Genomic DNA, 18,404 nt, shown 5'->3' with positions numbered 1-18,404 from the left:
CATAAAGTGTTAGTAGAACTTTCAAAGTTTAGTTTGTATACTAGTAACACATTAATCATGTATATATTTTTAAAATAAAATATACTAAAGTAGACAATAAATGTTTTCACTTCTTAATTTTACGTGTTAAAATCGAAAAATTCATATAAATATTATTTCGTTTGGAAAGGGTAAAGTTGGGGGGGGGGGGGTTGTTTAACGACATCAAAGATAAAGCATATTAATATAATAATCATCCGACCCCATACAACCGTAAATAAAATGTGTTGAGTGCGTCGTTAAATAAAACATATCCTATCCTTCCTTCCATCTGCTGTTGGATGTCTAACATTTGGCAATTTTGACATATAATCTTAGAGAGGAATCGGGTGCATGGGCAGGGGGAGGGTATTGGAGGTCGAAACCCTTACTTGCCCAAGCTTAAACAAAATTGAAATACATGTATTTTTGGGGGGAGCATGGCCCCATATAAACTTCGCTCAACACAGTCTATAACTCCAACCCAGCTGAAATCCCTGCACACGCGCCTTGGAAACCTGCTACATTTTTTTATTTTTTTTTATTTAGCAAGGCATCGTTTATATGTACTATCCCACAGACAGGATATCACACACCATGGTCTTTTATATACCCGCCAATGGGGGTCGATCCTAGATTGACCGCGCATTTCCAAAAAACACCTTTTTAGGTCTAAGTAATGAATAAAAAATAACATATAGTCTTGAAAAATGTTACGTAAATCGAACACAGTACCCTCTTCCTCTTCCCCTAGAGCGTTACGTAATTAGTAACACCCCCTTACATGTAACGCGTATGCCAACAGCTGGCCACTGTCAAAATTTCAAGGCAAATCCCTCATCCACCGACCCCAGGAAAGACGTTGTACCATACCTCTATGGATATAAATATGTTTTGGAGATATGAGACGACCCCTCAATCAAGACAGTTAAATTTGTTCAAAAACTGCAAAATTTCACGTGATCTCTTGTTGGGGAATTCTAAACTTGCGATAAGCCAATGAAAACCGTGATCGGTAAAAGCCCGTCAAAAGTGTCCTACTTTCAAAATACTGGCTTTGTTTTTGACCTGGATAAGCCAGCGTAGTGAAACCAATGCGGAGTGCGGCGTCATATATGCACCAAACGTAATTGGATTTTCTGTTCTATATGCTTATATAATAAAAATATTCCGGATACTGCCGCTTTAATAGTAAATTAATACGTTAATAATTTGTATGTAACTTCGAGTAGCACCTAAATCTAAAAGACTTTTGAAATGGCGTGTTACTATAAAAATATGAATATATATAGACGATTTATTAAAAATCTTTATCAAGAATGTCGCTTTGATACACAAGTTTAGAACCACGAATCAAATATTTCGACCATTCGCAATTCATCGGCCACGTACGATATGAAACGGAAATCAACCGAGATGTTCCGATTACTCTATAAACAAACATGGGCGACAGTGGGGATGCACAGCTGAACACAGCAACTGAAAAGTTGGATTTGTCTGACATGTCACATGCTGCTGCAACAGAAAAGGCTCAGGTGATTAGTTGTCTGTCAGAAGTGTGTTGGGTTTGTTTTTACGTTCAAGTCTGTTTTGTCTGCATAATGTACCATCAGGATTTGTAAAATATCGCTGACTGCGAATCCGACTCGGTGACTGAGTAAAACTGTAATTTGTAAATGGGTTAAAACTTGAAGTTATGATTTTTATTTATGACACTTGACATTATTGTTTATATCTTTATAGAAAGAGTGTAGGAAAGAGTTCCTTATTTTCCCCACTATTGGGGTATTGAATTAGCCATATCAACTGGGTATTGCATTAAACACTACAAACGACGTTTTATAGAACAAGTTGTTTTAAAAGATATTGTATATAACTATCGCTAACCCTAACCCTAACATTAAACTAATTCTAACAAATATTTCTTTAAAATCGTTATGGGGAAAATAAGGAACTCATGCCAGAGTGTACTTATTGTGTTTACTAATAAATACACAGTAACAGCTTAACTACAAAAAGGAAATTATGTATTAATCAGTACCACTCAATTTATTTTTTTAACCATTGCAATTATTGGTTGCTATGGAAATTATTCAGTCACCGTTTATAATACTTAAAAAAAAAAACCAAAACTATATTCGACTGAGCAGTCAATTCTTTTTATTTTTGGCTTTAACTTTTTTCTTCTTTTTAAAAAAATTCTATTAACTTTTTTACTAATTGCTATTTTCGAAATTCTGCCATTTTCAACTCTATCCCCTCCATCCCAAGTCAGGCCACTGATCTTATCTAATTTCTTTTTGACCACCCGATCTAATCTAGCGACCAAATTTAATGAGTAGAATTTTCTTTATTAATTATATTAATTAGAGATGCGCATAACATTTTTAAAGGCCCACTATTTAATTTTTGGATGTACACTTCAAAATTGTCTGCTTAATTTTTTTTTTCTGTCCCGGGACAAGTCCCTGGCTATCCAGAGACAGGCCCCGGGATGGACATGCTCGAAAGTCTAGAGCTTGTAAAAATTATTCACACTTGCCCAAAACTATAAAATATTTGGCATGAGTTTGACCCGTACACCCCTCTTTCAATGGTTAGGGTTAGTCTTTAGAGCCTTTGATATATAATAGAGGGTTACAGGTCGAACTCTTTCCAAGGACTGATTCAGAGCTATATATGACTTTGGTAATAGTTTATGTATGTGTTATTCTGTCTGGGGAAAGTGCATGCATTTAAATTATAAGACATATCTTTGTGGCATGTTATGGCAGTAGTGTTTCTTCTCTCACAAACATCACAATCATCACCTAATAGCTATTGAATAAACAATGTGCTATGATGTCATCAAACAAATTCTTTTTTCCTTTTTTAAACTTGGGTGAATCAACCACAGGCTAATTGCCTATGTATTCATATTATAATAGTACTGTTATGTTTTACAGAAAGCTGTTGATGAACTGTATGACTTCCGAGACCACTACTTTGCAAGATTTGGTTTAGAAAAATCTGACAAGAAAAACAAATATGTTGAGACCAAAATGGAAGAAGTTCTTGATCTCCTGGAGAAGCTGAAAGGTGTTTTATTTACCCAGGGTGTTATTGTTTTTGTGTTTGGCCATGAATGTTTAAGCCATGCTGAAAAAAAATCCTTTATTTATGTTGTTCCGATCCAGTATGTATGTTATTTCTTTTATTTGAGTTTTATGTGGAAAAAAAAAAATATAATAAAGAAATTTTAAAAAATAATTGAAATTTGTGAAAAATCATTGGTCAGGCTACAGCAACATTTTTTTTTAGTTAGCCTGATTGCAAAATACTGTTGTCACAAAGGTTTTTGAGTTGCTAACCAGAAGTATGACAGGGTGTCTGTCTCTCTCAGGGCTATCTTTGGCAATCGCCAAATTCACCAATGGAAAATTTTAAAAACATTTATGGCAAAATTATTTTATGTAATAATTGATATTATTTTGAAAAATATCTCGGTTTCTACAATTTTTTTTAATTTTATTGATAATTTGGCGAAACTTCCTACTCCCCCAGAGCTAGTACTGCTTGCTGTCTCTGCATTTATCAAGAGCAATCACTCTGGATCCCTTCAGACTAAGTCAGTGGGAGTACATTTTAGCTCCCCTTATCATGTGAATTAAAAAAATCTGCACTAAAGGATTAAGTATCAGTTCAATGTGGCTCCCAGTAATCTACGTTAGGGTGGCAATTAATCACTCCCTTCAAAGGTTCACTGTCGGGTTAATTCTGCCACTGGAATTGAGTGCTTTATCAGTCTATGTACTGCTGTTTTCTGATGCGATTATTAAATTATTAATGTTTTAATCTGTCTGTATAATGGTGTCTTTGATGTTTTTGTTATCTGTTTCACTATTATATTTTGCATTCAGTTTGTTCTTTGTATAAATGTGTTTGGTAGGACTGCATTTATTACCTTTGTTATTTTAATTATTTATATTGCTAATGATAATTAAACAATACAGATATTGTGTGTTTCAGGTAAAATTGTAAACAAAGCTCAGTTTTGCATGCTGAAAGGAAAGACGCTCAACGTAATGCCAGACTACAGCAACGAAGCAATGGAAATATTGTCAAGAGCAGTGAAATTCGACCCTAAACTTGTGGAAGCTTGGAACCATTTGGGAGAATGTTACTGGAAAAATGGAAATATTCCATCAGCGAAAAACTGTTTCACTGGAGCTTTGAATTATGTAAGTGACACTAAATGATTACTTGTTGTCCATAGGCAGTTTCAATACATATAATTTTTAGTTCTGAAAGAATTGAATAACACGGTAAATGTTATTGAAAATGTTTTAAAACATAAAATGGAGTGACAAATTATTGGATAGTTGCGACTAGCCAAAAGTAACTTCAATCTAGTAAAAAAGAAAGAAAAAAGACACAGTTTTCTCCAGGTAGACTAAACTACTCTTTTAAATTACTTATGAAATGTTTAGTATTTACCACTACTCCCCCACTAGTTATGGCTCAGACCAGTACTATACAAGGTAACTCTAATTTTGCATTGTCAGAAGAAAAAAACCCCACCTTGCAAAATGTTTTCAGCATTGATACTAGTATAATTATTACAATTATTACAAGTGTGTACGACAGCTGTGTTGAAATGAAAATACATGAATTATGTTTAATGGCACCCCAGTATAAAATATATATCGACTATCTGGTATCAAATAAAGGTATTAAATAACATTACCATAACTATTTGTGACACTTTTTACTATAGTTACAATTACCTCTGCACTTAAAGCTGAAATTAATTATGTTGATATTCATTACCTTAATGAGATATTGCAATTTACAGTACAATTGTTTAGTAAAATACTGATATATATGCAGATGTTTGTTACTTAAAACAGTTTAATTATTATGCTTGTTTTTTTTTTTTTTTTTATCATCAGCAAAAGAACAAAGTATCTCTGCGAAATCTCTCGATGGTTTTGCGACAGCTGAGCGGACCACCGGCCGAGCGTGTTCGACTCGTCGAGGAGAGTGTGGACAAAGCTAAAGAAGCCATTCAGTTAGATATTAAAGATGGCGTTTCATGGGGTTAGTTGAATGTGATTGTATTGGTATTGTAGGCTATAAGTCAGGGCTAGCTTTGGCACTCACCAAATTCACCATTTGCGAATTTTGAAAGCAATGGCGAATTTTATTTTAATTTGACGAAATAATTTTATGTAATAAGTGATATTTTTTTAGAAAATAACTGTTGATTTCTGCAATTTTTGAAGTTTAATAAACAATTTGGCAAATTTGTTTGTTCACCCAGAGCTAGCCCTGTAAGTGGTGTGATGTAATAAGCCATTTAGTTCAAGTTTCGTGGGTTTACTTGTATCCTATCATTGCATAATAGTGAGGTTAAGATGTAATAAGCCATTTAGTTCAAGTTTCGTGGGTTTACTTGTATCCTATCATTGCATAATAGTGAGGTTAAGATGCACTTCGGTTAAATCTTAAAGATGGTATTCAAGCCTCATGTAACTGGGTGAAGTGATCGAAAACTGCTTTCATCAGCCTGACTTCACCCTGTCTTTGTGTCTAAGAGGATCTTGTTGAAATAGTAGGTATCTCTTGCTTTGTACACAGTTGTAGATGTTAAACATTTGGTAATTTTGGTCCTAGAGAGGATACCCGCTACATTTTTCTAATAGTAGCAAGGGATCTTTTATATGTACCATCCCACATATAGGATAGCACATACCATGGCCTTTGATATACCAGTTTTGCACCATCATGGAACGATCCTGGACGTACCGTGCATCAAGCGAGTGCTTTACCACTAGGCTAAGTCCCGCGCAGACCCTGCTAGCTAGTATCTGGTGCTAAGTAAAATTCAGGGCTTCTAGATTATGATAGCCCCACTCCCATGGCTAGTGATATTCAATGTTGGGCTAGTAAATAACTACTATTGCCATGTGTGATGGCTAGTGAATTGTTTTGGTTAAATGCTGCAGTTAAGTATATTTTGTAGATATCAATATCCTTTCCCCACCTCAACCCCCCAAAGTTAGTGGTTTTAAGCTCCATCTCCCTTTTTAGGTGACATATCTGATTAAAACTATTATTTAGTAAAACTGTATTACCGGTAACTTAAAGTAAAGTAGGGCTAGTGAATTTTTAATCATGGCTTGTAAATTTTTTAAATTACTGATCTCGTGGATGTTAAAAAAATTCTAGAAGCCGTGTAAAATGTGCTTGAAGCATTATTTGTAGTACTTGACGACCGGCCTCGGTGGCGTCGTGGCAGGCCATCGGTCTACAGGCTGGTAGGTACTGGGTTCGGATCCCAGTCGAGGCATTGGTTTTTTAATCCAGATACCGACTCCAAACCCTGAGTGAGTGCTCCGCAAGGCTCAATGGGTAGGTGTAAACCACTTACACCGACCAGTGATCCATAACTGGTTCAACAAAGGCCATGGTTTGTGCTATCCTGCCTGTGGGAAGCGCAAATAAAAGATCCCTTGCTGCTAATCGGAAGAGTAGCCCATGTAGTGGCGACAGCGGGTTTCCTCTCAAAATCTGTGTGGTCCTTAACCATATGTCTGACGCCATATAACCGTAAATAAAATGTGTTGAGTGCATCGTTAAATAAAACACTTCTTTCTTTTCTTTGTAGTACTTGACAAAAATTGTGTTTGATGATTTGATAAGAAACAGGTTCAGCATACATGTAGGCATCCATCTCTTTTTATACTTTTTATAGTGAAACCTTTTTTGTTTGTATTTTCAGTTATTCAGGGGTACACTCCTACTTGTTCCTTTATTAGTGCCCTACCGGTCCAACTGGAGGGGATTATAGGTTTTGTCTCCGTCCTTCTGTCTGTCTGTCTGTCCCACATATAGTTTTCCGTACTTTTTTTCACAATGGCTCAAGATATGGAGCTGAAAGTTTTGTGAATGATTTTATCATGTACTGTTATAGATCAAGTTTAACTTTTATGGTGATTTACCCATTTTTAACAGAGTTATCATGGGTCATTGAATTTAGGATATGTGAAAATGTGTTGGGCCCAGTAGGGGACATATATTGCTTTAGCTATACTCTACTAATACCAGTCTTTGTTTTGCTGGGGATCTGGCCTGGTGCTTATAAAATGTATAGAGTCTAGACTCAAGACTCTGATAGAGTTTGTGACTCTAATATAATACAAACTTAATGTGTGTGACACCATTAGACATTGGGTCTGGACTCTTAAACATTTTATCAGCACGGGCCCAGAAACTCAACTTTCTCGAGATGTTATTTAATAGATGTATGTTTGTATTTTCAGTGATTCTTGGAAATGCCTACCTGTCTCTGTATTTTGTGAGTGGTCAGAACCCAATGTTCCTAAAGCAGTCTATGAGTGCATATACACAAGCAGTAAGTAATAATACAATAGAGTCAAACTTTGTTATCTTCATGTTGAAGCAACTAATCCAAGGGCTGCAAAATATTAGTATGGGTAAGGATGCATGATTTTTTCGAGGGAGGGTCTTGTTCCAGCCGGTGCTCCACAACTGGTGTAACAAAGGCTGTGGTATGTACTATCCTGTCTGTGGGGTGGTGCATATAAGAGATCCCTTGCTGCTAATCGAAAAGAGTAGTCCATGAAGTGGCGACAGCAGGTTTCTTCTCTCAATATCTGTGTGGTCCTTAAGCATATGTCTGATGCCATATAACCATACATAAAATGTGTTGAATGCGTAGTTAAATAAAACATTTCCTTCCTTCCTTTTTTTTATTTTTTTTGAGGGAGGGGTGCAGTGTTTAAAAAGGGCACATCCAGTATTTATGGAGGAGATGCAATGTTTGTAAAGGGCATCTGAAGAATTTCTAAATCACACTAACATATAATGATAATCTTCCACAAAAATATCAAGCTGACCAAGATATTATATGTCACGTACTAAAAATACATTGTATTGATCTGGTAAATATTGAATTTTGGGGGACACTTTGAATTTTGTGTATGTACCCTTAGATCTGCTCTGGTAGTAGTTCAAGATGAACATAATAGTAAACTATGCTATAGAACAATTCCTTGACCTCAAAATATCATGGTTTCTCAAAATAATAGATTGAAATAAAATTGTTTGGCTGTATACCGTAGTAATTTTTCATGTTTTCAAGAATAAAGGTGGCAGGTTTGTTTATTTAATGTTTTATAACTATTGTCTTTGAATTTTAAATAGATAATTCATGAATACGTGTTAATGCACATTAAATTATTCTGATCATTATTCCCAGAATATGCATCTGGGGAAAACTTAATTGAAAAACCCAACTTGTATTAAGTCTACATTTTTTTTTACACCCCAAAAAAGATAATTTTGCTAATGAAATTCCATTAAAATGTTTTTAATAATAATAAGGCAAAAAAAAGAAGAAGTTGGTCTCTGGTCAGAACAAAGTTCCAGAATTGATGCGGCGATGTAGCTTTTTTCCTCTTTTTTTTAATATTTGTTTTTAAAGCATGGATTGCACAGAAAAGGTGGGTATATTTGATACCGAAATAAGGGGCATATTTAAATAGAAATCGGAATGCACATCCTAGTTCATGCGTGATGGCATTTTGGCTGCAAATGCGGTTTTACGTCATAGCAAGAAAAGCGCGGAAAAATCGCTATCATACCGAGGGAAATTTATAAAAAAAAGTTGATGCAGGAAGGTCAAAATGGACGCACGTGCTGACTAGAGACCAGAAATTTATTTTGTTTGGCCTAAAAAAAACTCCCAAAACTTTTACACCCTTTTGGACGTACTGCATACAGTGCAGCAGTGTTTGAAATAAGCACCTGTCCATTTGCTCTGACAAGTGAATTTCTGCTCGAACAAGCAAAATGTACCTCAATGGTTGTCAAGTAAACATTAATTGTCATTTATAATGCTGTTTCATTTTGAGCAATCAAAAACAGGGTCCTTGCTCTGGAATAAACCTAATAACTCTTTGGAGAAGTGAAAATATTGGTAGACAAGTCTATTTCTAGATGTACTTGTCAGTGGACTAGTGATAAAATTATATCGCTGTACAGTATGATTCTTAGTAACTCTAATTTGTTGATATTCTTGTAAAATTATATTAAATGTTATTTATTTTCCCAGGAAAAAGACCCAGTAGCTCAAGGCAACCCTGACTTGCACTATAATCGAGCTGTGGTGAGTGTTAATAATTATCCTGACTTGCACTATAATCGAGCTGTGGTGAGTGTTAATAATTATCCTGACTTGCACTATAATCGAGCTGTGGTGAGTGTTAATAATTATCCTGTCTTACACTATAATCGAGATGTGGTGAGTGTTAATAATTATCCTGACTTGCACTATAATCGAGCTGTGGTAAGTGTTAATAATTATCCTGACTTGCACTATAATCGAGCTGTGGTGAGTGTTAATAATTACCCTGACTTGCACTAAAATCGAGATGTGGTGAGTGTTAATAATTACCCTGACTTACACTATAATCGAGCTGTGGTGAGTGTTAATAATTATCCTGACTTGCACTATAATTGAGCTGTGATGAGTGTTAATAATTATTCTGACTTGCATTATAATTGAGCTGTGATGAGTGTTAATAATTACCCTGACTTACACTATAATTGGGATGTGGTGAGTGTTAATAATTACTTACACGAAATTTCATCACTATTGCATACTTATTTATTATTGAATTATCTTATTTTTACTGAAAACCTTGTATCTAACAGAAAGATATGCTGACATTAATGTGGACAATATTTACCAGAAAAACAGTTAATTTTTAAGAATCACGCTAACATGGATTCTGATCGTCATTACAGGCATATAAGCATCAAGAGGAATATCAGCTTGCTCTGAATGGATTTACTCAGGCTGGACAGTTAGATCCAGGCTGGCAGGATGCACTGGACAAGGAAAGAGAACTCCTGCAGTTTCTGCGAGGAGTGACAGAAATGACACAGACAAAGGTATTACGGAGAGAATATATTCTGTATGTCTGAGTTCTTAGCTGGCGTGGAATGTCGTTCCATGACAAAGACAAAGGTATTACGGAGAGAATATATTCTGTATGTCTGAGTTCTTAGCTGGAGTGGAATGTAGTTCCATGATAGAACAGTTGTTGGAAACACAGTGGCTTTTTGGATCAAGCCCTCCTTAGTGGATGCATCAAGTTATTTCCCTTTCAGTCTAGTGGTTCAGTATGGTAGTATGAAACTTGCCTCGGTGGCATCGTGGTTAAGCCATCGGACATAACGCTGGTAGGTACAGGGTTCGCAGCCCAGTACCGGCTCCCACCCAGAGCGAGTTTTAAAGCCTCAGTGGGTAGGTGTAAGACCACTACACCCTCTTCTTTCTGACTAACCCCTAACTCACTGTCCTGGACAGACAGCCCAGATAGCTGAGGTGTGTGCCCAGGACAGCGTGCTTGAACCTTAATTGAATATAAGCACGGAAATAAGTAAAAAGAAAGGAAAAGGTAGTATGAACAGTGTGGCACAGTACCTTGGGCTATCTTACAGTTTGCAAACCAATGACAACTCGTATTTTTAAAATGTAAAATGTAATTTGCCAATTGCGAATTTTAAAAACAATTGGCAAATTTTATTTTACCGAGTAATTTGGCAAAATAATTTCATGTAATAATTGATATTTTGTTAAAAAATAACTGGGTTTCCTAAACTGAATACTATTAAATAATTTGGCAAAATTTTCTTACCCAGAGCTAGCCCTGATATCAGTTAGTTCGTTTTTTCAACATCTATTCCTTTTAATCGGAGTTACTGAATGTGTTCGTTTAGCAATTTTGTGGATGGTTGTGAGCAGCATTGGAAGAATAATTTGTAGTGTGCTGGTGAATACTTACAAATAGCAAACTGGCAAAAGAAACCATTGCATTTTTATAATAATCACTTTTAAAATTCACTTTTAATATCAGTTACATTTTATTACTAAATGCGAATAGGTTAAAATCCTAGATCTATAACAATATGTATTATCAGTTGCATGCTCTGGCACATACCAGATTTGACAATTGTGAATTTTAAATACAATTGGTGAATTTTATTTAATAATTGATATTTTGTTAGAAAAATAACTGGGATTCTGTAATTTTTGAAGTTAATACTTTAGTGAAATTTTCTGCTCGGCCAGAGCTCGCCCTATGTAATTAATATCCACATCTATTTAATTTTATATTAAGATATAGTTAATTAATTGTATCATCATCATGTATTTATATAATTTGATATGGAATAGTTTCGTATGTTGTATTTTGTTATTTGTCAGGGTAAAATGAAGACGAAAAAGCTTGAATCTCTTGTCCAGTCTCTGTCTGATGACGGGGACCTCGGCCCCTACCACGGAGGAAGTTACACGGGGGCCAAAGGTCAGACAATCAGGCTGGTCTTGTTAAAACTGCACGAGTTGCAGCCCAACATTAACAAAGAGACGGTCGTGTTGGGGAAAGTAGTGTGCACCATCATAAACCCTGACCAGGTTCCGTTGTAAGTATTACACAGGGAGAGACACAAGTTAGGGAGGGAAGGCAATATTAAGTAGTGTGCACCATCACAAACCCTGACCAGGTTCCGTTGTAAGTATTACACAGGGAGAGACACAAGTTAGGGAGGGAAGGCAATATTAAGTAGTGTGCACCATCACAAACCCTGACCAGGTTCCGTTGTAAGTATTACACAGGGAGAGACACAAGTTAGGGAGGGAAGGCAATATTAAGTAGTGTGCACCATCACAAACCCTGACCAGGTTCCGTTGTAAGTATTACACAGGGAGAGACACAAGTTAGGGAGGGAAGGCAATATTAAGTAGTGTGCACCATCACAAACCCTGACCAGGTTCCGTTGTAAGTATTACACAGGGAGAGACACAAGTTAGGGAGGGAAGGCAATATTAAGTAGTGTGCACCATCACAAACCCTGACCAGGTTCCGTTGTAAGTATTACACAGGGAGAGACACAAGTTAGGGAGGGAAGGCAATATTAAGTAGTGTGCACCATCACAAACCCTGACCAGGTTCCGTTGTAAGTATTACACAGGGAGAGACACAAGGTAGGGAGGGAAGGCAATATTAAGTAGTGTGCACCATCACAAACCCTGACCAGGTTCCGTTGTAAGTATTACACAGGGAGAGACACAAGTTAGGGAGGGAAGGCAATATTAAGTAGTGTGCACCATCACAAACCCTGACCAGGTTCCGTTTAAGTATTACACAGGGAGAGACACAAGTTAGGGAGGGAAGGCAATATTAAGTAGTGTGCACCATCACAAACCCTGACCAGGTTCCGTTGTAAGTATTACACAGGGAGAGACACAAGTTAGGGAGGGAAGGCAATATTAAGTAGTGTGCACCATCACAAACCCTGACCAGGTTCCGTTGTAAGTATTACACAGGGAGAGACACAAGTTAGGGAGGGAAGGCAATATTAAGTAGTGTGCACCATCACAAACCCTGACCAGGTTCCGTTGTAAGTATTACACAGGGAGAGACACAAGTTAGGGAGGGAAGGCAATATTAAGTAGTGTGCACCATCACAAACCCTGACCAGGTTCCGTTGTAAGTATTACACAGGGAGAGACACAAGTTAGGGAGGGAAGGCAATATTAAGTAGTGTGCACCATCACAAACCCTGACCAGGTTCCGTTGTAAGTATTACACAGGGAGAGACACAAGTTAGGGAGGGAAGGCAATATTAAGTAGTGTGCACCATCACAAACCCTGACCAGGTTCCGTTGTAAGTATTACACAGGGAGAGACACAAGTTAGGGAGGGAAGGCAATATTAAGTAGTGTGCACCATCACAAACCCTGACCAGGTTCCGTTGTAAGTATTACACAGGGAGAGACACAAGTTAGGGAGGGAAGGCAATATTAAGTAGTGTGCACCATCACAAACCCTGACCAGGTTCCGTTGTAAGTATTACACAGGGAGAGACACAAGTTAGGGAGGGAAGGCAATATTAAGTAGTGTGCACCATCACAAACCCTGACCAGGTTCCGTTGTAAGTATTATACAGGGAGAGACACAAGTTAGGGAGGGAAGGCAATATTAAGTAGTGTGCACCATCACAAACCCTGACCAGGTTCCGTTGTAAGTATTACACAGGGAGAGACACAAGTTAGGGAGGGAAGGCAATATTAAGTAGTGTGCACCATCACAAACCCTGACCAGGTTCCGTTGTAAGTATTACACAGGGAGAGACACAAGTTAGGGAGGGAAGGCAATATTAAGTAGTGTGCACCATCACAAACCCTGACCAGGTTCTGTTTGTATGCAACACCTCAGCACATGTTTTAAACTATGTCTGTTTGATATCCAATATTTGGTTATGTCAGCGAGCTGTAACCCATTCCAGATAGTGATAGACATGTAAGTTAGACACATGGGGCCGAATGTATACAGGTGTTTAAGCATTGTAACTGCATATAATTAAAAGTGTTAATAAAAAACAGGCTTTGTAAATTCTGCCCATATTGTAGGCGAGTAGAAAACTTCACCAAATTATCTATGAAACTTCACAAATTGTAGAAATCCAGTTATTTTCCACTAAAACGTGAATCATTACATGAAATGTTTTGCCAAATGAAAATAAAATTTACGATTGATAAATAAAATTCACAATTGATAAATTGCTTATCAAACAATGTGCTGGGGTATCGTTAAACATTCCTTTCATTGCATTAGCTAGTAGGAATGATGCTCCTTGGTGAATGTTCTCGATTATTTTCCCTATCAATCGGTGATTCACAGGTGGTATTTTAAATGCGTATAAAAGATTCTTTGCTGTTATTCAGGTGTATCCTGTGTGATGGTAACAAATTTCTGTCATTTCTATGTTTCTTACAAAGATTTCCTGCCTATTTTCAGCAAATATTCATTTTTATTTCTCTGTGTGGTCCTTAACCATATGTCTGACGCCATATAACTGTAAATAAAATGTGTTGAGTGCGTCATTAAATAAAACATTTCCTTCCTTCCTTCAGTTTTATGTCAAAAGAATTTGCTAAATAAAGTGTTTTTGAGAATGTAGGGAAGTACAGTAAATAATTAAATTAAAAATATATTATGGTTCACAAAGAAAGTCATCTTCTGCTAGATTTTACGTTATTTTATCTTTTATTTCAGTACGTTTTGCATGGTGGACTGTGAAGGCACGTGTGTTCCAGTGATGGTTTACAATATTGCTCAGGGCACTGGAGTCAAAATTGGCGACTCAGTCGCAATACCAGAACCCTACATACAAACCGTAGATGTCACTCATAAAGGAGAGGTGGGTTTTGTTTACTGTTTATCATTAAAGGCATATTGTCACAGACCACTGACCTATTTAATGGTCTAACAAAGTATTACCTGTACAAAAATAATTTGATTTGTCCCTAAATGTACTTTATTCAACCATCTTCATAACCACCATACTCCATTTATTAATAATATTTTGTAAAAATAATTGAATTATGGCAATGGTCCATAATTCAAAAACTAAAATTGCCGAGAGGGTTGACATGGGTTTCACTCCATCATGGTTCAATTAAGGTGATGCAATAGCTAGATTTGATTTCCAACAATTAATGTAATTTTTAGTTATTATCCATTTTTAGAGAAAGAAGTCTTAAATCCGTGACAGTATGCCTTTAAGGGAAATACTTTAGTCCAAAGTTGTTCTAGAATTGACTGCACTGTAGTTGTTGTTTTATGTATTCTGGGTTGTTCTAGAATTGACCGCACTGTAGTTGTTTTATGTATTCTGGGTTGTTCTAGAATTGACCGCACTGTAGTTGTTGTTTTATGTATTCTGGGTTGTTCTAGAATTGACCGCACTGTAGTTGTTGTTTTATGTATTCTGGGTTGTTCTAGAATTGACCGCACTGTAGTTGTTGTTTTATGTATTCTGGGTTGTTCTAGAATTGACCGCACTGTAGTTGTTGTTTTATGTATTCTGGGTTGTTCTAGAATTGACCACACTGTAGTTGTTGTTTTATGTATTCTGGGTTGTTCTAGAATTGACCGCACTGTAGTTGTTGTTTTATGTATTCTGGGTTTGCAGAAATTGTTTTCATCAATCATGTATTAATTTTATGAATGGGTAGTGGGGACACAATAAACTCAGTTGCCTCCACTCCCCACATGTAAAATATTTAGAATAACTCATTTTAAAACAATGTTTGGATAAATTAGCTTTTATGACTTTTTCATCATTAGGTTGGATTGTTTTATCAGTGTGAATAGTCTTGACATTTTTTCTTATCCATTTGTCACGACTGGTATATCAAAGTCTTTTCTCTGAGGACTGTCACAATTATCAAAATGTCTAACATACAATAACCAGTTAATAATTAATCAGTGTGCTCTAGTGGTATTGTTAATCCCTTTGTACTTTTTACACTTCATCAACGCACACTTTTCTGGGCAATGTTTTGTAATGCGATTAAAACTAGGAAATTGATATATGATATGATATAATGTGACCACCATCACTGTAAGAAAGTGCGACCGTATACCGACATGATCACTGTAAAAGTTATGTGAGTCACACTAATACAGCAATCGCATTCATGTACTTACATGTACCTTTGTTTGACACCCAATAGCCGATGTGTATATTTTTGTGCTGGGGTGTCATTCATAGTATACTAATATGTTATTACATTTATTCAAAAATTTTGGGGGGCAGGACATAGCCCAGTGGTAAAGCGTTCACTTGATGCGTGGTCGGTCTAGGATCGATCCCCGTTGGTGGGCCCATTGGGCTATTTCTCGTTCCAGCCAGTGCTCGACAACTGGTATAACAAAGGCCGTGGTATGTACTATCATATCTGTGGGATGGTGCATATAAGAGATCTCTTGCTGCTAATCGAAAAGAGTAGCCCATGAAGTGGCAACAGCGGGTTTCCTCTCTCAATATCTGTGTGGTCCTTAACCATATGTCCTATGCCATATAACCGTCAATAAAATGTGTTGAGTGCATCGTTAAATAAAACATTTCCTTCCTTCTTATTCAAAATCTGTCTCTTCATGTTTCAGAAATTCAACTTCAGAAGTATAAGAGTAAGTACTCCAGTTGTGATGGTGGTGAACGGGAAGAAACTCGGAGCTGACAAACAGGCCCCCATTGTGTTGTCTTTGAACACGATATCAGACTAGTTACATCTGTTCTATTCATTCGGGGCCACCAAACAAGGACTCACTGTGTTGTTTTTAAAGTCTGCGTAGGACTAAGTTACATTTGATCCATTCATGTGTTCAAGGACCTGCATCTTAAAAATACTGACGACCTCGGAGAAAGGTCAAGTTTTCAAGTGAATTGAAGATTAAAAATATCGACAGGTCTCCGAGTTAAGAGTGACAAGCAGGATGGTCGTAATGACTGAGAAAGTAGACGGCTGTTCAGATGACCAGAAAATATTACCAGTTTTCTGAATAGTTTTTATATACGCATGTTATGGTGTGCTGTTTCTGTGGCATATCTTTATTTGAAAATGTGGGGACAAATACAACAGTTCTACTTCTCTTGAAGTAAGGGTTCATAAAACAAAGTTACGCTTTGAATCCTAGCTTTGGCAAAGGGTTCGTAAAACAAAGTTACCTTTGAATCCTGTATTTTTGGCAAAGGGTTCATAAAACAAAGTTACGCTTTGAATCCTAGCTTTGGCAAAGGGTTCGTAAAACAAAGTTACCTTTGAATCCTGTATTTTTGGCAAAGGGTTCATAAAACAAAGTTACTCTTTGAATCCTATCTTTGGCAAAGGATTTGTCAACCAAAGTTACTCTTTGAATCCTATCTTTGGCAATGGGTTCGTAAAAAAAAGTTACTCTTTGAATCCTATCTTTGGCAAGAGGTTCGTAAAACAGTTACTCTTTGAATCAGATCTTGGCAAATATATGATTACCAAATAATTATGATATAAAACTTCAGAGCTGCTTAGTGTATGGATTGATATAGCTCAGCGCTCAGATAATAACATTCAGGGTTAACGCTGCAACCTAATTTGACGAATTTGCTAAAGCGACGTTCTCATTATGCGATTAGTCGCAAGCGATATGTCGTAGCGACTCGAATTGTGTGTGTGGGAAGATGTTACGTCATAACATTTGATGACGTCAAACAAAGCTCATCAGTTTTAAAATATTTTGCGGGAAATGTAAGTGCCTACAAATTTTCACCGATATAAAGAAAACATGAATGTAGACAATTTACTGATGGCATTATGTAACAACTCAAATATTGACCACATCTGGACAATAATAGGTTTTATAGACCCATGAAATCCAGAGATTTTGATATGTTAATAAGCAGATGAAAAAACACGGAAGTGACAGAACTAAAGGATTGTACTTTAATGTGATTTGATTGGCTGAGAGCATACAATTTGTCGTGAGAAATAGAACATGTTCTAATCGGTACGACTTGTCGTGTAAGACTAAAATCGTTCCAATTTGGGTGTCCTCACAGTACGATTCAATCGCATGCGACAAATCGGTACGACTAATTGCGTACTGAGAACACCCCTTAAGAAAAGTTGGGTGGCCAAATTAAAATTTCATTTAGCATCTGTAAACGACAGTCGGTTTTCGAATGAGCTTTTTTAAGAATTAATGAAGTATATTCACACAAATTTATTTGGCAATCGACAGCATAAACCCCCGACATTGACTTGAGTGACAACAGGATCAGCAAGACCGTCAAGACGGTGGCCCAGTGTTCGACAGATGTTTGAGAAAGTCAGTAACCCTCCCAAAAGCTTCTGCATTACTGTAATAAAATTGATAAATTCCACTAGTCCAGACCCAAAACGGACAAAGGGCCAGTGTATTTGTCAAATCCCGAGTGCATACGGTCTAAAATATACCAGTCATGGTTGGAATGGGAGAAAACCTGGCAATCCTGTGACCCATCACACCAAGAGTGTGCACTTTACTATTGAGCTACATGTACATCACACTCCATTTAAAAAGGGATTCAATTTGTGGAAATTAAAAGTATATTGTGATAAAAAAAGAAAGAAAAAAGACAGCAAGAAACTGGGGGTTTGTGTAATAGCAAACTGTATATTTTATTAATGTTGGCCATGTTAAAGGTGTCACATCAAGGTGTGACATTAAGGAACGATGATGATAGAAACCAGGAACGTAAATTCATTAGTGATTTTGTTGTCGCATTTAACCGTCATCTCATTTATGTGCCTGCTGCTTACAGAATTAAACTATTTTTGTATATTATATTTGTTTTCAATTGCATATCAAAAATATATGGTAAACTGAATCCTACTGATTCAATTCTTACTAACAAGACCCATTGGCTATTGGATGTCAAACATTTGGTAATTCTGACTCCGTAGTCATCAGAGAAACCCGCTACATTTTTCCTAATGCAGCAAAGGA

At 36.7% G+C, this 18,404-nt stretch overlaps 1 protein-coding gene across 1 annotated transcript; it reads left to right on the top strand.

The window, feature by feature from the left end:
* The first annotated feature begins 1,319 nt into the window (after positions 1-1,319).
* LOC121388369 (tetratricopeptide repeat protein 5-like) lies at positions 1,320-18,239 on the top strand. The gene is made up of 10 exons (XM_041519667.1): positions 1,320-1,553; positions 2,964-3,096; positions 4,027-4,238; positions 4,950-5,097; positions 7,323-7,414; positions 9,137-9,190; positions 9,832-9,978; positions 11,297-11,514; positions 14,151-14,295; positions 16,047-18,239. Exons 1-10 carry the CDS (start codon positions 1,461-1,463, stop codon positions 16,164-16,166), a joined length of 1,362 nt encoding a protein of 453 aa, XP_041375601.1. The 5' UTR covers positions 1,320-1,460; the 3' UTR covers positions 16,167-18,239.
* The last annotated feature ends 165 nt before the right edge of the window (positions 18,240-18,404 follow it).

This window comes from Gigantopelta aegis, chromosome 14, assembly GCF_016097555.1.
Source record: "Gigantopelta aegis isolate Gae_Host chromosome 14, Gae_host_genome, whole genome shotgun sequence".
NCBI lineage: Eukaryota > Metazoa > Mollusca > Gastropoda > Neomphalida > Peltospiridae > Gigantopelta > Gigantopelta aegis.
The sequence above is the reverse complement of the archived record's forward strand: the minus strand, read 5'-3'. Positions and strand labels throughout refer to the sequence as shown.